Source organism: Diabrotica virgifera, chromosome 1 (genome assembly GCF_917563875.1).
Source record: "Diabrotica virgifera virgifera chromosome 1, PGI_DIABVI_V3a".
Taxonomy (NCBI): domain Eukaryota; kingdom Metazoa; phylum Arthropoda; class Insecta; order Coleoptera; family Chrysomelidae; genus Diabrotica; species Diabrotica virgifera.
Genome location: NC_065443.1, coordinates 253,743,869 through 253,766,957, shown reverse-complemented (window position 1 = coordinate 253,766,957; position 23,089 = coordinate 253,743,869). Strand labels below are relative to the sequence as shown.

General features: G+C 33.8%; 2 protein-coding genes across 3 annotated transcripts in view; one reads left to right on the top strand and one right to left on the bottom strand.

Annotated features, from left to right (window-relative positions):
• LOC114334231 (dynein axonemal heavy chain 6) overlaps positions 1-9,662 on the top strand; it is a 226,424-nt gene extending 216,762 nt beyond the window's left edge. Inside the window, exons 51-53 of the mRNA XM_050663379.1 lie at positions 105-305; positions 369-486; positions 9,210-9,662. Coding sequence (XP_050519336.1) covers positions 105-305; positions 369-486; positions 9,210-9,439 — 549 coding nt within the window. The 3' untranslated portion in view covers positions 9,440-9,662. The remainder of the gene's footprint in view (positions 1-104; positions 306-368; positions 487-9,209) is intronic.
• Positions 9,663-12,892: 3,230 nt separating this feature from the next.
• The window catches only part of LOC114331444 (WASH complex subunit 5), a 73,391-nt gene continuing 63,194 nt past the window's right edge, over positions 12,893-23,089 (bottom strand). For both annotated transcript variants that reach the window (XM_050648892.1, XM_050648900.1), the window contains 2 exons: positions 21,139-21,292; positions 12,893-13,204 (listed from right to left, as the gene is read on the bottom strand). In XM_050648892.1, the coding sequence (XP_050504849.1) occupies positions 13,048-13,204; positions 21,139-21,292 (311 nt within the window). In that variant the 3' untranslated portion in view covers positions 12,893-13,047. The remainder of the gene's footprint in view (positions 13,205-21,138; positions 21,293-23,089) is intronic.

Here is a 23,089-nt window from a genome sequence, read left to right as displayed (position 1 = left end):
AGTTTTTGTCTTGAAGTTGCTATGTAAATATGTATTTTTTAACATTATTTGAGGCTATGTTAGGTTATGTCTAAACTAGTGGTTTTAAAGTTAATTACTTTTAGACTTGGGTACGATATGGCGCCCCCACGTCCTACTGGATCTCGGGCTTTTATTTTCCCCAAGGTTTTCTAACAGGCTCTTTACAAACACACGCCAGAAAGTACAATTTACCTATCGACGAACTTAAGTTCGATTTTTACATTTACAAGCAAATGTTGGATCAAGAAGATATATATAACAAGCATATTGTTGTAGGAAAAGAGGTAAGATAAATAAACTAGATTGAAAGATAATAAATCATGTTTGTTGTGGTATTATTTTCTCAGGTTTATGAAAGTTATAAGTTGTATGAAGTTCCGACAGATGGAGTAATCGTTCATGGTCTTTTTATTGACGCTGGTAGGTGGGACCTTACAATAGATGAGCTCGTTGATGCCAGACCAGGTAAGTTATAGTTTTGAGTGTCTCTAGTGACTCTATAGGAGTCCTCTATAGGAGAGGAGAATACAGAACAGCAGGGAGATGCTGGATTCCATCAAAATAAGAAAACTTCAATACTTGGGTCATATAACACGTGGTGACAGATATGAACTCATACAATTAATTATGCAGGGAAAGATTCAAGGAAGGCGCAGCATAGGTAGGAAAAAATGTCCTGGCTGAGAAATCTCAGAGAATGGTTTGGATGCAGCTCAACTGAACTCTTTCAGTAGTGTCAAAAGTGAGAATAGCAATGATGATTGCCAACCTTCGTCGCGGAGATGGCACGTAAAGAAGAAGTGACTCTTGTCAAAAACTAACGTCAATGGATCTACCATTACATACTGTTTTATCTTTTCTGCAATTTAGTTGATTATTATTTTTATTATGTTCGATGATTCAGGTCCTTACACGAGTTCTAGGATGTTCTATATTTTCTACTAACGACATTAACTTTGCACTTTTTCCAACTTATTCGTCTTGTACTGACTTTTTAATTGAACTATAGAGTCGATCCTTCCCAATTTTCCGACCACTCCGACCATTCGATATATATGAGTCAGTAACTTTTACTTTATATTTTATCTTTTTATCCCAAATGTCTGCAATAGAAAATATTAATACTGCGAGAGCTTCTCAAAACAAATAAAACACGCCTTCTGCGGAACGCAAATAAAAATATGGAGAATGATCAAGACAAAGAAAAGATATGAACGTACTAATAAAAACGATACACGTTCAGAACGAGACATTGGTTTCGATCCCTATTTACTAAAGGTGGCGATATTAATCACTAACACCCAGAAGTAACGACTAACGAAAAAATAAATATTAGAGTGGGAGGGAAAAGAAAGCATTAAGGAAATTAAAAATAGAAAACCACCAGAATAATATTAGTTTTTGGAAAAACCGTTACAATTGGTGTCAGAAGTGAGATTATTTGCAATCGCAGCCATTGGTAATAGAAGGTGTTATTAATAGAGTGTAAGGATTATGGGTGGATCGCAAAACAAATGCACAAGTTTTCAAACAACCAGGAAAACGATGTGAAGTTTAAAACTCAATAAAATCCAAGAAGTTGTAATACTTGGGACACGTTATGAGAAGATTACGGTGGGCAGGGTACGTGGTCCGCATGCATGAGAATAGAATCCCCAGAAAATTGCTAAATGCAAGAATGCAGGGAAAAAGACCTTTTGGAAGACCTAAAAAGAGATGGGAAGACGAAGTCGATGAGAATGCCAGGAACTTTCTGGGAACGCGTTCATGGAAAAGAACAGCGGTAAATCGAAATGATTGGAGAAGCTTGTTGAAGGAGGCCAAGGCTCGATTTGGGCTGTAGTGCCATTGGATGGATGGAAATTCAAAGGCAGAGTGTAGGAAGACGTAAAAGTGTAGAACATGAAAGGAAGCCCTAATACAATTTGGAGAAAAATGGCCAGTAGTATTAGAGAGACTGCTATTGAAATACTTGGGAAAACGTCAGGAAAAAAGTTTGAGGATAAAGAGACTTGGTGGTGGTCAAACGAAGTACAAAGAAAAATTAAGGAAATGGGAAAATTATATAAAAAGTGGCAAGAAACCAGATCCCACACAGATCTTCAAAACTATATGGTGACGAAAAACGAAGAGAAAGTAGCAGTAGTCAAAAGTAAAAAGTCAAAGCAGAAGCGTATTCAAACCTATACGATCAACTTGATACCAGGGAAGGCGAAACGAAGATGTATAAAATAGCTAAGCAGAGAGCAAAGAAAGCAAAAGATTTTAATCAGATTAGATGTATCCGAGATGAAAATAATAAAATACTAGTTCACGAAAAGGATGTCAAAAAGATATGGAGAAAGTACTTTCACAGCTTATTAAATGAAGAATTTGACAGACAATCTGTAGAGTCAACGGAGACAGTAGCAGCAATGGTCACCAAAATAACAAACGAGAAAGTGGCTCAAGCGCTTCAAAAATAAAGAAAGGAAAAGCGGTAGGACAAGATGACATTCCTGGGGAAGTATGGAGAGCTTTGGGAGAGACAGGAACAAAGTGGCTAGCAGGTTTATTTAATAGAATTATGGAAGTTGGACAAATGCCAGACGAATGGAAAAGCAGTATTTATACTAGTACCTGTCTACAAAAACAAGGGAGATATACAACTATGTACAAACTACAGGGCTATATAACTGCTAAGCTGCACCATGAAAATATGGAAAAAGAGTAATTAATAGACGGATACGTGAAGAGACCGAAATATCCGAGAATCAATTTGGCTTTATGCAGGGCAGATCAACAACAGATGCAATTTTCGTTATAAGGCAGTTGATGGAAAAATACAGGAATAAAGAAACAAATGCTCATATGGTATTCATTGATCTTGAGAAAGAATATGATATGAGTTCCTCGAGAGATTCTGTGGTGGGCACTCAATAAGAAAGGAGTCCCTGGTGAATATGTAAAGATTGTGAGTGATGTGTATGAGGGAGTAACGACTAGTGTTGGACTGGTGTGGGTGAGACTGATAAATTGCATGTGAAAGTAGGCTCGGTGCTTAGTCCGTATTTATTCTCATTCGTTTTGGACCAGATAACAGCGAAACTACAGGGTAACATTCCATGGTGCTTAATATATGCTGATTATGTCGTGTTAGTAGGAAATAGTGCAAGAGACTTAGAACAAAAACTGGAACAGTGGAGACAAGCTCTGGAGGAAAAAGGTTTAAAACTCAGTAGGACAAAGACAGTATTTACAATGTTCATTTAAAGATGGAGTTACTACAAATAAAATGGAATCTTTGGATGGTGAACTGATTGTAAAAAGCAATAGTTTTAAGTACCTGGGATCGGTATTACAGAGTAATAGAGAAATAGATGGAGATGCATGCAGTAGAACTAGGGCTGGATGGATGAAGTGGAAGGAAGCGAGTGGTGTGCTATGTGACAGGAAAATGCCAATGACGTTGAAAGGAAAATTCTATAAAACAGCCATAAGCATGTGGCGGAAATGAGAATGCTTAGATGGATGAGTGGAGTGACAAAAAAGGATAAAATTAAAAATGAGTATATTAGGGGAAGTCTAGGTGTGGCACCAATTGATGCCAAAATGAGAGAGGTTGAGGTAGTTTGGTCATGTTCAACGTCGAGGCGCTAATCACCCAATACGAAGAATTGCTGAAGTGTAGATTCCTGGAAGAAGTAGGAGAGGAAGACCAAAGAAGACGTGGGGGGAGACGATTAGGCAGGCCATGTTGGTAAAGGGGATTAATATTAATATGACCCAAGATAGAATTGTATGGACAAATGCAATTAGGAAAGCCGACACCGCATAGGGATAAGGCAAAGAGAATGATGATGATGTGGCTACGCAATTTCCGTGAATGGTTTGACTGAAGCTCAATTGGACTATTCAGACGCACAACAAACAATATTATAATTTCCAAAATGATTTTTAACCTTCAATAGGACCGGAATTTGAAGAAGAAGAAATGTTATGGAACACTACCAATTTTTTTTTTTTTTATTATCTCCCTTTATTGACAATCAGATATAAAACAAACATCTATAAGTCAATTTGTTGGTCTTACATTAAATTAAATTATTGTAAATGTGGTGACGTGGAGAGGTAAACATCCAGCGATGTTTCCTCAGTTACCTCTTAGGTCGGAGGGCCAGCTTCTTCTTAGTCTTCTATTGTGGACAGGTTGCAGTAGTGGATGAAGTAGTGGATTAGGATGGTCTTCTAGTTTGTTGTGGTGTTTTCTGTTGTTTTCTCGGATGACTTCGGTTACATATGGAATTTTTAGATCTGTGTGTAGAGTTTGGTTTGATACATACCATGGTGCATTAACTATTGCTCGAAGTATCTTGGATTGCGCTCTCTGGATAATCACAGTATTGGATTTGCTAGCACAGCCCCACAGTTCAATGCCATAAGTCCAGATTGGCTTTATCACTGCTTTATATATTAGCAATTTGTTTTCTATTGAAAGATGGGAATTTCTTCCAATGAGCCAGTAAAGTTCTTTGGTTTTTAGGTCAAGTTGCATTCTTTTCTTTGTTATATGGTGTTTCCAGTTGAGTTTATTGTCAAAGTGTAGCCCTAGATATTTGACTTGATTACTTTGTGGTATTTTTATTTGATTGATGGTTACTGGTGGGCAGGTTCCAGTCCGGAGAGTGAATGTTATATGGGATGATTTTGTTTCGTTTACCTTAAACTTCCACTTCTTCAGCCATATTTCAAGTGAGTTTAGATGCTCTTGGAGATTTTGTGTTGCTGCAATAGGATCGTCATGCTTGGCAAAAATAGCAGTGTCGTCTGCAAATGTCCCGATGGTTGTTTTATCATTTGTAGGCAAGTCATATGTATATAGTATGTACAATAATGGTCCTAGTATGCTCCCTTGAGGTACGCCAGAGTGAATAGGCTTGTATTCCGAGACTTCTTCATTAACTTTTACTTTAAACTGCCGTTCGTGTAGGTAGGCTCTCAGTAGGTTGTAGTAACTTGCTGGAAGAATTCTTTTTATTTTGCATAACAAGCCTGGATGCCAGACTTTGTCAAAAGCCTGACTGATGTCTATAAAGGCTGCTGTGCAGTACTGCTGATTTTCAAGTGACTGGTTAATGGCGTTGACTATGCGATGGCATTGTTGTATCGTTGAATGGCTTTGTCGAAATCCGAACTGATGATCTGGGATCCAATTTTGTGGATTTATTTCTGCATTTATTCTGTTTAGGATAAGTCTTTCAAGCAACTTGGAGATTGTTGGTAATAAGCTGATAGGCCTATATGATGAGACATCTAGAGGGTTTTTGCCAGGCTTTGGTATCATAATTATTTGTCCAATTTTGAGTGCTTTGGGCCAGTAGTCACATCTAAGTATTGCATTGAATATGTGCAGTAGTTTAACTATGCCCTTTTTGGGTATTTCTTTTAACATTTTTGCGGTTATCAGATCTTCGCCTGGTGCCTTCTTTGGGTTTAGGGTGGCAATTACGTCTCTAATTTCTTTTGGAGTAAATAGTTTTATTCGGTCCTGTATCTGTAGTGGTTCTTCTAATATTTGGTTCGCTTCTGGTACTTGGTCGTCATTTAGTGGAGTAAAAACTTCTGCTAAATACTCGGCAAATAGGTCAGCCTTTTCTTTATCACTTTTTGCCCATGATCCTGGTGGTGTTGAATTTTTACGTATTGGAGGTAATGCTGTTATTGGCTTTCTCTTACTTTTTATGGGCTTCCATATAGAGTTGTCTTGTCTTGAAAGATTGGTGATATAATTCGTAAATGACTCATTTTTGACTTCTTGCAGCTTTGATTTTAATTTGTTGCTGATGCGATTGTATCTTGTTCTGCTGTCTGGTGTGTGTGTTCGTTGCCATGCAGATCTGGCCTTTCTTTTTTCAGCTACCAGTTTTTTTATTTCTAAAGGTATATTACTTATGTTTCTGTTGGGACTACTTTGTGGGGTAGCTGATTTAGCTGCATACTGTAGTATGTTTATAAATTTGTTATAGTCCTCTTCTATTTCTTCCGGTTTTTTCAGCCTCGTTGTTATTTCGATAGTATCGTGAATTATTTGTCGGTAAGTGTCCCAGTTTGTTTTATTGTTGTGCAGGTGGAGTTTTGGTTTTTTAGTGATAACTGTTGTACTTACCGTTGCTATTATTGGGCTATGGTCAGTAGTTAGGTCATAGCTTGGTGTTATATCTGTATAAGTTATACCGATACCGTTTGTTATGAAGAAGTCCAATAAATCTGGTTTTTTGTTGGGATCGGTCGGCCAGTATGTTGGTGTTCCCGTTGAGATAAATGAGTAATTCTTATTTTGTATAACATGTGCCAGTTCTCTGCCTTTTGTTGTTATAAGTCGTGACCCCCACAAGGTATGCTTGCTGTTGTAATCTCCCCCAGCAATGAATTTTGGTCCTAAAGTTTGGAAAAATTCTTCATAGTGTTCTCGTTTTAGATTATGGCGAGGAGGGCAGTACACAGCTGTTACGTTGACATTATATGGAAGTGCTTCAACGCTTACTGTCGTTGCTTGTATGTGTTCTTCTTTGTACTTCAGTAGTTCATGATGTTTAATATTTTCTTTGATGAGTATTGCTGTACCTCTGTGGGCTGTGCCGTCAGGATGCTCAGTATGATATAGTTTATATTTAGGTATGTTAAAATAAGTTCTGTTTGTGAAGTGTGTTTCACTAATTAAAAATATGTCAATTTTATTTATGTCTAGAAATATTTTCACTTCTTCTGTATGGCTTGGAAGGCCGTTGGCATTCCATTGGGCTATTCGAAGAAACTTAGCCATTTATTTCATTTTGTTCATAAGCATGGTAAGCATGTTGAGGACCATGCTATTTTGTTGGATTAGTTGGTTGAATAGATTCTTGAATTCTTCCAAAAACTTGTTTAACACAGTGGTTGTATCTTCTGTTTGGTTGCGTTTAGTTACTTCAGCATAGCTCATGCCCTGGGGCAGTGGATTGGATAGTTGTTGTGTGTTTCTTGTGTATATATCATTTGTGTAGATTGCTGATGGGTTTTGATGCTCTCCATTGTTTTTATTGCTTCCTTTGGTAAGTTTCTTATAGTGATCACATCCCTTGTAATTGGCTGGGTGGCCTCCATTGCATAACGCACATATGGCTGGCGTCTCCTTTGACTTTTTGCACGTGGTGGTATTGTGTGAGCCTCCGCATTTTACACAGACGTATGGTTTATTACAATATGATTTGGAATGTCCATATTGTTGGCATCTCATGCACTGTATTATACTGTTTTTTTGAGTTCGTGGAGGTTCTATGTGTACTACTCTGTTCTGTAGGCCTGTTATATTATAGACATCTTTGTTGTTTTGCGCGGGTTCTAAATCTACAAAGAAGAGATTAAGTGGTTCTTTGGTTTTTTGTTGTTTTACATTAACTATGTTTCTCACTTTGTGCCCTAACTGAGATAGCTCACTTTTTATGTCATCAGTATTGGTTGAGTGATGTAAGTATCTGATCACGATTCTGTAGGCTCGTTCTTCTTTTAGTTGGTACGTGTGATGGTATATATTTTTTTCCTTGAACTCCTTAACCAATTTTCGGTATATTTCTGGTGTTTCACAATTTATTTTGACAACGTTGTTTATTAAACTTTTTGTCTGGTATTCTTCTTTTTTGGCTATTTCCTCTAATTGCTTTGTCATCTCTTTGAAATCCTGTACCCCGTGTACAAATATTGGTGGAGGTTTTGGTATTTTGTTGGTTTCGACGTTTCCAATATTTTCTTCTGTTTCTTTCGACAGCGGTTGGAATCGGTTACCTGTTTCAATTTCGCTTGGATTTGGTTTGTTGTTATGTATTTTCTTTCTTTTATTGCTTCCCATGACTTGCCAAGCGTTTTTACTGTTTGTCTGATTTTCTTCTTCATCTTCACTGGTTGATGTCATATAGTGAGTTTCTCTGTCTTCGATATTTGCACTATTTTTACTTGATGTCGGCATTTGCTGCTGAACTGGTTGAGAGCTGAACTGGTTGGTATTTACTGTCTGTATAGGAGTTGTATGATACTGTTGTTGCATAGTTGGCATATTCATGTTCATTGCATTTTCTGGTTGCTTCATCATTGTTGGCTGCCACTGTAGTTGGTTATTGGTTGCTTGTGGTATTTGTAAATTTATTGGATCACTCTGTATGTTTTGTTGTTGATAAACTGGTTGTCCATTTCTGAACCCAATAAGATTCCCCGAAGGGAACATATTGTTTTGTTTTTCTCACTTATTGCTAATGGGTTTTTTTTTTATTGTTGTTGATAAGATAATTAGAATTCTTAATCACCGGTTTTTCGGAGCGCTTTAACGATGTTTACACCTCGATGGCCCAGCGACGACGAACACTACCAATAGATAGTAATAAGGTTTCTCAGTTGTACTCATAAAGTTTAAGTGACACTACCGATCTATAATGTCAAGAAAAGAAAAAGCAACCAAGTAGCCAAAAAGAAGTCGCCAAAGTAACTGTCTAGAAACCAAAAAGCTACTAGCGAATATGGAGAAATTGATAGATATAAAGCTATAACTTTTTGGTCTACCTATTTATCGTCTTCAAATTGGTGAAATGTCTTTATTACTCTATTTGTTGGTATTATAACAGAATGGGATCTCTCCTCAGTAGTGGTACTTTATAGTTTTGACGTAAGTTACCTTGTACCTAACATAATTGTGAAGATGGCTTTGTAAGCTGAAAGCGCTCAGCTAGGATTAACACATCTTCATCAAAAACACAACTTAAAATAATCTGATATGTAGACGACGCACTATTACTAACCTCTCAGCGCATCGTCTACATAGCAGATTATTTTAGGTTGTTTTTTTTTGTTTTTACTTTTTTATTGCTTCATCCATGATCAGGTTAAATAATAGAGGGCTCAGAAAATCTCCCTGTCTTATATCATTGCCAGTCCAATTGGGTCGGCTAGTTTTTCTTCTACTTTTGCTTTTTTTGTGTTGTTCTGGTATATATTTTCGATCGTTTTGATTATTTTTAGAGGTAGCTCTCTTGCCACAATTCTGATCTATGTAGTCTCTCAACGGCGTCACACAAGAGCAGCAATATTATTTGCCAGATGTCGCTTTGGTACAATATACAAATGCTCGGGATATAATATTAAACATAAGATGTTTTTATTAATATTCAATAAAACTTTTTTAGGCGAAATTAATCCTCCATTGCCGATTATGTGGCTACAACCTACCAGGACCCTGCCCCCTAACGATACCCGATACGCAGCGCCCTTATATAAGACGTCAGTTCGCGCTGGAGTTCTATCTACCACTGGACATAGTACGAACTTCGTGATAGCAGTGTTTCTTCCCACCCGTTATCCTCAGGAGTATTGGATATTAAAAGGAACAGCGTTGTTGACCCAAATCACCGATTGATCAGGGAATCTTTAAGGCTTTGTAGTATATTTTAGAGGTTTTATATGTGAAACGTATTTAACTATTATTTATTGCCATGTGATATTTACTGCTTTTTTATATTTAAAAATACGATATTTCTTATGTTAAATTGAGAAGGGCTTGTGTATTTATAGCCCTACTTGTGTTTTTACTGTTGCAGCTTTTGATATTAGACAATATTATATGTTTTTCCATATTTTGACACATATTTTTCATTGACCAGACAATTCACCAATCCTACTTTAATTATGTTCGCCAGTATTAAATTTTCTGCAAGTTCAACGTACCTGAAGCCATTTCTTTGTAGTCTGCATTTCAATATTAACTCGCATGATATTTTTGACTCCTACATAGCTTGGGTTGACTTTTCCATAATTGCCGTGCTGTCCACACATAACAGGATTATTATTTGAACACGAAGGATACACTAAAGAATACAAACATAACACCTCTGGAAAATCTAATCTTATAAAATCCTAGTGGGAGAAGTGACTCAGTCTGTCCGGTACGGTTTCGATATGTAAACATTGAATGACGTTTCATAAACGTCATTTTATTTTGTTATATCTTTTTTGTAACAGCTCCAAAATGACTGAATCGAATTAGCTAATTTCGATTTTAAAACATTGGTAGAAGTCCAAGGAATGTTTAAAAGGTGAGAAAATGTGATAAAATTGTAAAGAAAATACTAAAGACAACAACGTTATTGTGATATACACACAGTTATAATTTATACTCCTTTAGATTTACGTCACTAAAACTGCGGTTAACTTCGGGTATATTTACTCTTTTACGTTTCCCGTGAAATCCATGCTTTTGGCACTTTGTTTGATCTAGATATGGTATTTAGAATTGTTTCATTAAATTTGTAATTATTAAAATGTATTGCATTAATGCACAAATTTGAATTTTCAACTTTATCGCAGAGAAAATGTTGAAAAATAGTGTTTATTATTGTAAGTAAACAATGTTTTAAAATTATTTTTAATTATAAACATATTTTCTGTATATTAATTTTCCATATTCTCAAAAATAGAGATATTCTTGAGCAAGGAGCACATTTTTTACACACTTCTTATACAACTAATCAAATTTGGTATCTGATGGAACATTGTAAAGATCTTTGTACAGTTTTCCTTTAGCTCACCTTCAAGAATTTGAAAGAAGAATGGAAGAAGAATTGAAATTGTTGCCAAAGCTATTTTAATGTTTAATGTAAGATAAATTTTGTTTCATATTCGCGGTGTGCAAGTACTTGGAAGGGGAAACGAGAAACGACCCTGCGCGAGTCGCGGAGAAATATTGCAACTATCTTAAATAATTCATATTGTCAATTGAAATTGTCAAATTGACCTATATTTCATACCTTCTGTCAATGAAGCAGAAAAATTATATATTGCTCCACAATATTGATATGATATGCAATTATTATATAAAGGTAAATTTAATTAATTTTATTTTGCTTGCAGTACTGCATTTTAATAACTAATTTTATTTACTACATACAATTCTTGACGTTTTCATAACATAACCTGAATCTTATTTTTTCTTCTTATTATTTTTTTGCACTATGGCCTTGACAATTATCCAGTAACCAGGACTAATATAATTGGCCAATATAATTAAAAGTGCGAATTTTAGTATAGAGCGTAGAAATAGGGGTCGCTTTGCCGAACTTGCACTGTCCCAATACTGGTTTTGTAAATGTTTCCCTAATACATGTTCCATTAATACATTTAAATCAGTACCTATACAATTATTTCAACCACATTGGAAACACAAAAAAGAGAACACACCTATATACAGGGTGAGGCAAATAAAGGGCCTATTAGAAATATCTCGAGAACTAAAGGTAAGAGAATCATGAAAATTGGAATAAAGGGGTTTTGAAGGATGATCTATTAAATGAAAATATTTTCGTCTCTTTGCAACTTCCGGTTATACCTTCGTTTATAACTTCAGTTATAACTTCGTTTTTTTAAATGGGACACCCTGTATATTTTTACATTTTTGGATTCTCCTCAATACCTCCTTTCTTAAAATATGAGGTTTTATAATATTATACAGGGTAATTTAAGAGATATTTACGTTTTTTTATTAATTTCGTAGCAACATTCACACCCTGTAGAATTGTAGTAGTTTAACAGATACAACTCTACTTACGTTTAAATGATTTTTAATATAGTCTACTATTGTTGAGAATCATTAGTATAGCTAAATTGTTAATTTTAGTATACAGGGTTGGTCGAAACTCGGAATGAGTATTTTCTGAGTTTTCTTAAATGGAACACCCTGTATTTTAGTATTATAATGAAATGATATTATATGGTACTTTTTTATTTCTTAAGCATTCCCTATACCTAACTGCTTTAATTTGTGCTTAATTGTTAATCGCACCAACAATCTTAACTACTACGTAAGTATTTTGATAGCTAAACCATTATTGGTAATTTTAAGTATCAGTCTGGATTAATATGTATTTATTTCTGAAAAATTATTTGTGATTGAATATTTTCACGGCCAACCTATATAATTTTACGTATTTTTTGTTGAAATTAATGTTTAGCTTGAATCACCAATAACTCACAAATTAAAGCAGTTAGGTATAGGGAATACTTATAAAATAAAAAAGTACCATGAAATATCATTTCATTACAATACTAAAATACAGGGTGTTCCATTTAAGAAAACTCAGAAAATATTCATTCCGAGTTTTGATCAACCCTGTATACTAAAATTTCAAAATTACCTATACTAATGATTCTTAACAATAATAGACTATATTAAAAATCACTTGAATGTAAGCAGAGGTATTAATGTCAAACTATTACAATTCTACAGGGTGTGAATGTTGCTACGAAATTAAAAAAAACGTAAATATCTCTTAAAATACCCTGTATAATATTACAAAACCTGATATTTTAAGAAAGGAGATAATGAGGAGAATCCAAAAATGAAAAAATATACAGGGTATCCCATTTAAAAAAACGAAGTTATAAGCAACTTCCGGTATAACCGGAAATGGCAAAGAGATGAAAATATTTATATTTAATAGATCATCCTTCAAAACCCCTTTATTCCAATTTTCATGATTCTGTTACCTTTAGTTCTCGAGATATTTCTAATAGGCCAGTTATCTGCCTCACCCTATACAGTCCAGCTCCAGCCCAAGTTTATTCAATCTTCTTCCTTAGACTTCGACAGATATTTCAAAATCAAAAGTAGCCAAATCAATCCAGTCCTAGGGTTATAAAATAAAAAAGATACAAAAACAATAAGAGTCAGAAAAAATTGGAGGGTATCAGAAAAAATTGGAAGGAGATACGATAAAATAGATGGATGTCACAAAAAATTTAGTGCAGTGGCTGTAGAAGGCAATTGATTATATTCCCTGTCGCATGGCGACGGGCAAAATCACTAATATAGTAATAATAAAAACCTAATGAGATATATTTGCACAAAACAATTCATAATAATTTTATAACAATAATATAAAATAGATTATTTTAAATATATAAACAGTTATTTTACAATACCTATTAACATTTCGATACTGTATTTAGCTAATACTATTATAAATATCATCACTAAGATGTTGTTGGACATAAAGTCTGTTGGATGTGAAGTATTTCTGGTGGTAAAGATTCCCTGTAAAATTTTCTGGTTTCTTCTGAGTAATTTGTATAGCTTTCCATAAACTTTAATGCTATACTAACTTCGGGTAGAAGATCAGTTGCTTTTAGGCTAAAAATAAAAAATAGTATATTATTCAACGAGCATGTAATGATGGCGATTACTCACGATGATGAAGTTTGCGACACGAGCCGTAGGCGAGTGTCGTAATTCATCAAAGTGAGTAATAGCCATTACATGCGAGTAGAATATTATACTTTTTCTACGACTTTTTTTTATTTGGATTAGTAAACAAATATAATTTTCAACTACTAACATTATTTAAAATCAAAAGATTTTATTTGTCATAGGAAAACATATTTTATATAACTATGGCAACACTGTAAGGCACATCAAAGAAACATGAAACGTAAATTACGTTTCATGGAAATAAAACACTGCTAAGCAAATATACGTCCGGCCATTTAGGAAACTCTCCGAAAATAAAAATGTGTCATGAGCATGAATCACACTCGTTTCATTGGTAGGCGGACTGTGAGATTTGTTTAGCAGTGTTTTATATTCATGAAACATGTTTTACGTTTCATGTTTCATGTTTTTCGTTTCATGTTTCTTTGGTGTGCGGCTTGCCTTAGAATTACCCTTCTTGAGTTTATGAAACAGTAGTTGTCATTAGTGTCATGGTATATAATGGCGGTTGCTTTTAAAAATAAGACATATTTTAAGGCAACTACATGAAAAAGAACGTTTGCTTCTAATAAAAATATATTGTACAATCAACAGTAAGTAAAACAGAATCCATTGATTTAATTTTACATACGTAAACCCTTTTGCGGAATTAGTACCCAAATGTTTATGTTTACCTTTTAATAACGTCAATCTTAAAATGTCAAATATTGAAATTTAAACGCAAAAAATATACTAACCCATTTTTACAGTTAAAAATCCTTTAAACATTTTTCGAAGTTAATTGTTGATATAAATTACAATGATTATTTTATTAAATAAACAAGTTTAAGTAATTTTATTTGCTAATAATAAGTAGATATATTAAAAGTGCCATGCACCACTTGAATCTAACTTCAACCCGTGAGTAATGACCCGTGAGTAACTTCAGTCCGTGAGTAATGAACTATTACTCACGGGGAAAGTAATAAAGTAATGGGTGTTGTTATCTATTCAAAAATAGTGAATAATGAGCATATTATTAAACGGTCGTAGAAAAACAAAATTATCGTTCAAGTAAGATGAAAAAAAAAAATAAAATAGGCGTACAACAAAACGAAACAGTTTGGATTAAGAAACTGATTACCGAGAAGCATTATTCAGTTTGCAAGTTTTGGTACAAAGATTCAAGGATGTAGAACAACCCTGTATATATGTGTTTTATCGACTTAGAGAAGACTTTGACGAGGTCACCCACGACAAACTGATAGGTGACTTGCAATAGTCACCTACTCTACCACCACTTCGATAAAGTCAGACACCAAAAGATGTACGAAATCCTAAGAAGCAAAAACATCGACAGTCGCGACATTAACATCATATCCAGGTTGTACTGGGGACAAAGAGCAAAAATCAAGGTTGATATCGCGACATTAACATCATATCTAGGTTGTACTGGGGACAAACAGCAAAAATCAAGGTTGATAATGAGTTAACCGAAGAAATTGAGATTGGTCGAGGTGTGCGTCAGGGTTGTGTGCTCCACTACTATTCAATATATATATATATATATATATATATATATATATATATATATATATATATATATATATATATATATATATATATATATATATATATATATATATATATAGCGAAACAATATGTCAGGAAGCGCTCCTAGAGCAAAACATTGGTATGAACATTAACGGAGAGTTAATTAACAATATACGATACGTTGATGACACGCTAATAGTAATAGATAACCTAGCAAATTTACATTATTTGATAGTAAACATAAACACTCATACCAATAAGTATGGTCTAAAACTAAACATCAAAAAGACTAAATTCATAATTGTAACGAAGAAGCTATACACCAATGTGAATTTAACCATAAATAATCAGCCAGTTGAGACAGTTACGTCCTACAAATATTTAGGGGTTTGCTTCACTGATACTAATGACCAGACAAGAGAAATCAAGAGGCGAATAGAGATAGTGAGACAATCGTTTGTGAAAATAAAAAGTTCCTATGCAGTCGGGACATAAATATAAACTTGAGAACAAGAATGTTAAGATGCTATGTTTTCTCCGTTCTGCTGTACGGCATGGAAGCTTGGACACTGAAAAAGATAAACATCAAAAACATTGAGGCATTCGAGATGTGGTGTTACAGGAGAATGTGGAAAATGCCATGGACAGAAAGAGTAACAAATCAAGATGTTTTGCTGAAGATGGGGAAAGAATGCGAAGTCATAAAAACCATACAAAAGAAAAAACTGGAATATCTAGGCCACATAATGAGAGGAGAAAAGTACTCTCTGCTAAGACTCATAATCCAAGGAAAAATCTCGGGAAAGATAAATGTGGGACGTAGGAGGATTTCCTGGTTGCGAAATTTAAGGGAGTGGTATCGGTGCAGTTCAATACAGTTGTTCAGAGCTGCAGCCAACAAATTTAAGATTTTAACTATTTAGAATGGGAAATAAGCCACAATATTATTAAAAAATGATTTTTATTAACGTTTCGACGCCCAAATCGGGTGCCGTTGTCAAAATACAAAATACTATTAATATAAACAAAAATGTTGTTGCTTAGTAAAAAAAATTCTTCTAATAATTTATTTAATTTGACTCATTTATATCGGCAATTCAGATACATATGATACATTTTAAAGTAGAAGACTTTAAAATGATTTATTTAAATGAACTTTACTGAAAGATAGTTCATTCGATTACATGAAATCAACCCCAACTCAAGAATATCCGTCACAAAAAAAAATAAAAAAAAATCATAGCATGTGATCTGTCTTTAAAAAGACAACCACATGCAACGGTGACATTAAAATTCTCGCGTTAGAGATCTCATAGTAAATCACGAGGGAAAACCAGGAAAAACCTCGTGATACTATCCCGACATCGTAAGTATTTGGTCTTACATTTAATTTACTCTCAAAATTAATACCAAATTCTGACTTTACTATAATTTTGTTTAAATTATAAATAATATCAATAATACATGGGTATATAAGTAATACTAAAATATAAAATATGTACTAACTCGACTATTGACTTACTAATTGTGGTATTTTCTTTCTATTGACTTCCTCTTTCAGTATGGGTATCCACATCCTACTGCATTCCACCGAGGAATTTGCGACACAATTGGTTTCGTTTAGCATAATTAGAGCCGCTTCTTTGATTTTTCTCTTTTTACTATCTGTTTCTTTCAGGACTATACTTGAATCTCTCCACTGAACTCTATGTTCATTATCCCATGCGTGTTGACATATTTGAGATCTATCAAATTCTCTATTTTTAATATAAGATTGATGTTCACTTATTCTAACGTTTAATGGTCTTGATGTTTCACCTATATAAAACTGTTCGCATTCACAAGGTATTTTATAAATACAATTCTTTGTCCTTTCTTGTTCATTGTTAGGTTTAGTTTTAGATAGAATAGATGTCAATGTGTTGGTTGTTTTGAATGTTGTTGAAATGTTGAATTTATTTCCTATTGTTTTAAGTTTCTCGGATAGTCCTTTTATGTATGGTATTGATATTTTCCTCGTATTATTTCTTGTGAATGTTGTAGGATCCCGTTCTATGTTGTTCTGTTCCATTCGATCCAATCTTGACAATTCCTTATTTATAAACGATAAAGGATAATCATTTTTTTAATAAAACAGATGTTAAGAATTGTTTTTCTTCTAAAAAGGAATTTTCGTTAGAACAAGTAATTTTGGCTCTATCATATAAGGATTTTATGATTCCCTTTTTAACGTTGATGTTGTGATTTGATTTGTAATTGAGATATCTGTTGGTATGTGTTGGTTTTCTATACACTTGAGTCTCATATCCAGTATCCTTCTTTAAGACTAAAACATCGAGGAAAGGCAGGGTGTTATTATATTCCTTTTCCATTGTAAATTTTATTGTCTCTTCTTGATCGTTTATAATATTCAGGAATGTATCCAACAATTCTAATCTATGAGGCCATATTGACATCTGTTTTATTAAAAAATGATTATCCTTTATCGTTTATAAATAAGGAATTGTCAAGATTGGATCGAATGGAACAGAACAACATAGAACGGGATCCTACAACATTCACAAGAAATAATACGAGGAAAATATCAATACCATACATAAAAGGACTATCCGAGAAACTTAAAACAATAGGAAATAAATTCAACATTTCAACAACATTCAAAACAACCAACACATTGAGATCTATTCTATCTAAAACTAAACCTAACAATGAACAAGAAAGGACAAAGAATTGTATTTATAAAATACCTTGTGAATGCGAACAGTTTTATATAGGTGAAACATCAAGACCATTAAACGTTAGAATAAGTGAACATCAATCTTATATTAAAAATAGAGAATTTGATAGATCTCAAATATGTCAACACGCATGGGATAATGAACATAGAGTTCAGTGGAGAGATTCAAGTATAGTCCTGAAAGAAACAGATAGTAAAAAGAGAAAAATCAAAGAAGCGGCTCTAATTATGCTAAACGAAACCAATTGTGTCGCAAATTCCTCGGTGGAATGCAGTAGGATGTGGATACCCATACTGAAAGAGGAAGTCAATAGAAAGAAAATACCACAATTAGTAAGTCAATAGTCGAGTTAGTACATATTTTATATTTTAGTATTACTTATATACCCATGTATTATTGATATTATTTATAATTTAAACAAAATTATAGTAAAGTCAGAATTTGGTATTAATTTTGAGAGTAAATTAAATGTAAGACCAAATACTTACGATGTCGGGATAGTATCACGAGGTTTTTCCTGGTTTTCCCTCGTGATTTACTATGAGATCTCTAACGCGAGAATTTTAATGTCACCGTTGCATGTGGTTGTCTTTTTAAAGACAGATCACATGCTATGATTTTTTTTTATTTTTTTTGTGACGGATATTCTTGAGTTGGGGTTGATTTCATGTAATCGAATGAACTATCTTTCAGTAAAGTCGTCCCAGGAACGCAACTCATAAATATTGGCAATATCATTTTAAAGTCTTCTACTTTAAAATGTATCATATGTATCTGAATTGCCGATATAAATGAGTCAAATTAAATAAATTATCAGAAGAATTTTTTTTACTAAGCAACAACATTTTTGTTTATATTAATAGTATTTTGTATTTTGACAACGGCACCCGATTTGGGCGTCGAAACGTTAATAAAAATCATCTTTTAATAATATTGTGGCTTATTTCCCATTCTAAATAGTTAAAATTGTAAAAATGCCACAAGAAAATAGCTTCAGAACAACATTAACAAATTTAAGATTGTGTGATGATAGCCAACCTCCGATAGGAGACGGTACTGCAAGAAAAATAATAGGTGAAAAAAGTCGGAGCCGCCTCCTAAAAATTAAAGCAAATTCTCGTTAACAGAAATATTACATTAAACCTTAATTATTACATTAAGTCAGATTAATCCATGCTACATATTCTCCACATCACTGTATGGTATGGTGAGATTGACACTTACAGAGACACTAATGAAAAAATGGCATTTGAGATGACCTACCGATGAATATTACATATAAGTTGTGTTGATCGAATAAGAAATGAAATAGACACCGAATGATAAAGATCACAGAAATAACGAAAACAATAGTAATTCGAAAGTTGTAATATTTCTATCATGTAATGAGACATCCAGAGAGGTATAACCTTATACACCCTATAATACAGGGCAAGATCTCCGGAAGAAGGGGCCCATGCCAAAGAAGAACATCCTAGCTCTGAAATCTCCTGAGAGTGGGACCAAGAGAAATATTCTAATCTGTTTCGAGCTGTCGTAAACAAAGTTATTATTGTCAATATGATGGCCAACGATCGATAATCGCACAGGGTACTGAAAGAAGAAGAAAAAGATGAAAAAACTGTTATAAAAAAACTAAAGTTAGCAATAAATAATAATATTTGACGTGGGTCAATATTTTGTATTATACACTGCGCGTCATAGAAAACGGGCACCCTAAAAAATGGGTAATTTTTTTTGTCAATATCCCTGTAATAATATTTTTGCTAAAAAGGTAAATTTTCATTGTATACCGTGTTGTAAACTGTGTTTTTCTCAAAGTTCGCAACACGCTGTGGAATATCCTATCATTTATTATACTGAAATTAAAACCCAACTATAGCCTCAGGTTTTCTCAACATTCTGTTTTTTTATTCATTCGCTTATGTTGGATAATACAAAAGTTAGGTACTTTAACAACTAGCCATGTTCTTTTTCAGTACAGGGTGTTTCTAAACAAGTGCGACAAACTTTAAGGGGTACTACTGCGTTAAAAAATAATGACAGTTTGCTTTATAATCGTATGTCCGCAAATACTTGGTTTCCGAGATACGGGATGTTGAATTTTTTCTTGCAAACTGATGATTTATTTATTGCTTTAAAACCGACCGAGATATGCAAATGAAATTTGTTGGGTTTTAAGACGTAGTTATTGCACATTTTTTTGACATACAATTAAGAATTTTAAATTCACCATTGGCGTGCATACGGGACATATTACCATATGCACGCCAATAATGAATATAAAATTTTTAATTGCAAGTCAAAAATTCGCAATAACTATGTATTTCTTAAAACCTACCAAATTTCATTTGCATATCTCAACCGGTTTTAGGGCAATAAAATAAATCGTCAGTTTTACGAAGCATTTGAGGACATAAGTTTATAAAGCAAACGTTCATTATTTTTTCATGGAGAATTGCCCCTTAAAATTTGTCGCACTTATTTACAAACAACCTATACTGATGAAGAACATGACTAGTTGTTAAAGTACATAACTTTTGTATTATCCAACATAAGAGAATAAATAAAAAAACAGAATGTTAAGAAAACCTGACGCTATAGTTGGGATTTAATTTCAGTATTTTATAAATGCTAGAATATTCCACAGGGTGTTGCGAACTTTGAGAAAAAAACACAGTTTGATTCGTACACCCGGTATACAATGAAAATTTACCTGTTCAGCAAAAATATTATTACAGGGATATTGACAAAGAATAAGGCTATAACATATTCAAAAAATCACTTAAATCGGACAACAGGTTTAGGAGATACGCGACGTCAAAAATGACCCATTTTTTAGGGTGCCCGTTTTCTATGACGCGCAGTGTATATTATAAAAGTATTGCAAATTTTACTGTAATCTTGAATGTAAAGTGACCACATTCTTAAAGGCACTCTTCTGTTAGAATAAATAAGAATCCATATTTACATTAAATCGGCTCGAAATAAACGTTGAGTTTGTTAAGACGTGTCTTAATTCCCCCTTAACTATTAACCTTTATCTCCTAAGTTCAACAATGCCTTAGCTCCAACATTATCTGTTGGCCATACAAGAACAGATATCTTACAACTTTTGAACTTTTGTCAAACGGATCGCCATATAATTAAGTGAACAATTCAAATGAAATGGAATGAACGAATGAAACGAATTTTTTACTCTCAAAATTTGTATTATAATTTTGGGTTTTATGTTTGTTGTTTTATTTTTGGATCAAAATAAAGATTTTAAAAAATTGATATTTTAGTTAGTTTGTCTGTCCGAGAATTAGATTGGCTAAAACTGCAACAGATACAGAAAATCTGATTAAGCTGTGTCCTTAAACGTTATGTGGGAAAATATCTATTTTGTAATGCATTTATTATGGAACAGTAGGTACTATAACGGAGTTACATATCAAAAATATCTCAAAACAGAATTATTGATGATCTTAATGCCGAACGTCATTAGAGACAAATATTTTTACATCCTCCTCTATCTGTTCTCCTTCGTAAGGATGTACATTAGTGGATTTTTACATATCAGTACATAAAATGAAATCTCACCTGCTGTTATGTTTAGTCAACTGTAAAGTATAGTTGCTCAAATGCCTTATAAATTCTCTGTTCAAGTAAGAATGAAACTGCCTCAGAGTCGTATGGACACCAACTGAAAAGGCTATTCCGTCTATTTGATCTTGGGCTCTTTTATTAACATTTCCTGAAAGTAAATAAAATATACTTTAGCAAGGCTAAAAAAATAAGTAGATTCACATATTACAGATGTAAATTCCAAGAAAATGGAAATTTTTGAGTTCTATTAAGTAATAACAAACTAACTACAGTTTGTCAAACTTGTTCCTAGGTTTGACAAACTGCATTAGCAAATAGCTACATAGGAGGTTCAGTCTCAAAGCTCTTAGACCTTTTAAAAAGGGTCAGGCTAGAGAATACAACCTAGGACTAAAGAACTACAACAGATTTGAAAAGTTCGCAGTGGAATAGGTCAAAAGACCACCTCTTTAAATCTAAATCTACCTATCTATTAATAACAAACTAAAATGTCATCAGAGCTTTACCAGCTTGTCATACAACTCTCAGCTAATCTCTTTTCAATTGTAACATGTCAAAAATTCGGTTGTTATATCCTGTCCAATTTTCGTTATTTTATTAAATTTTATATCACCCTGGATACCCAGTTTTTTTTTGTGTTTTGTGTTTTATTGGCACTGGTTTTCACAACCAACTGACCAGTCAATTTCATAATGATTTTTTAGACTATAACTTATCACTAACTCAGGGGAGTAATGTGTAGTGTGTATGTTGAGTAAGTGTCTTGTTACTTTGCAAAGTCGACGTCATTGTCTTTGAAAAGAGACGCTAATTTTATCCAGTTTAATTTCTGTAAAAATTTCTCACGATATAATTTTAGTCCACTAATACCTTTCTAATAAAACGACCGTTAAATATGTTTAAAAAGTTACCGCTTACTCCTTTTCTAATTACTTGGAGGTTCTATCAAAAATGTACCTAAATTTTCTGTCTCTTCGGTTTATGATTGTATTGTGAATCCTCTGTACAAAGCAACCGTTAGATATGAGAAACCTAAAAACCTATTTAAACCCCATTAAAACTAGCCAACTTACTCTTACGACTAAATTGTCGTCGGTCATTGTTTGCAAATATTCCAAATACGGCTATTGACGGTTCATGACAATTGCATTAGCTCTCAAAAAATTTACTTTGAATTTTAAGTGACATCAATGACAACTATTTCGTACTTTGACTTGAGTTTTGAGATGAAACTAAATTTTATTCAAGCATGTCAAAAAAGGACCCCGCACAAACCTTATGTCAATCGTGTGAAGGATTTTCAAGATATAGAGGCCCAAACTCGGAAAATTATAAGATTTACGGGGTATTCCAACTCCGTGAGTTACTGGTTATTTGGCAACATGTAGAAGTTTTGATCAAGGAAAAGTACTAGTAGTCTAGGATTTTTTCCTGGCTATCCAATGGCGACCTTTACTTTGACCTTTACCTTCAGCGGACGTCATCTTCTAGAGTTTCGAGGGTTTTCGGCATTCAATTGATATTAACAGATTACTCATGGGTTTTTGCGATCGCTAAACACAAATATGCCATCATAATTGCCCTCCGGAAGACGTGGTGGCCAAAGCCTCTGCAAGGGACGTCATCTTCTAGAGTTTCGATGGTTTTCGGCATTTAATTGATGCAAATAAATTACTGGAGGGTTTTTTGAGGTCGCTATACACGAATATGCCACCAGAACCGACTTCCGGAGCACCTGGTTTCCAAGGTCAATGAAAGAGGCTCCTGGAGTTTCGAGGGTCTTTGGTACTACATCAATGCAAACGGATTAGTTATAGGTTTTTGGGATTGCTGAACACGAATACGTGATCAGCACAGACACAGGAGCACCTGGTGCCTAAGGCAGGTTATCTTCTGGAGCTTCGGAGGAATCAAATGGATTACTCTTACACTTTTGGGGTTGCTG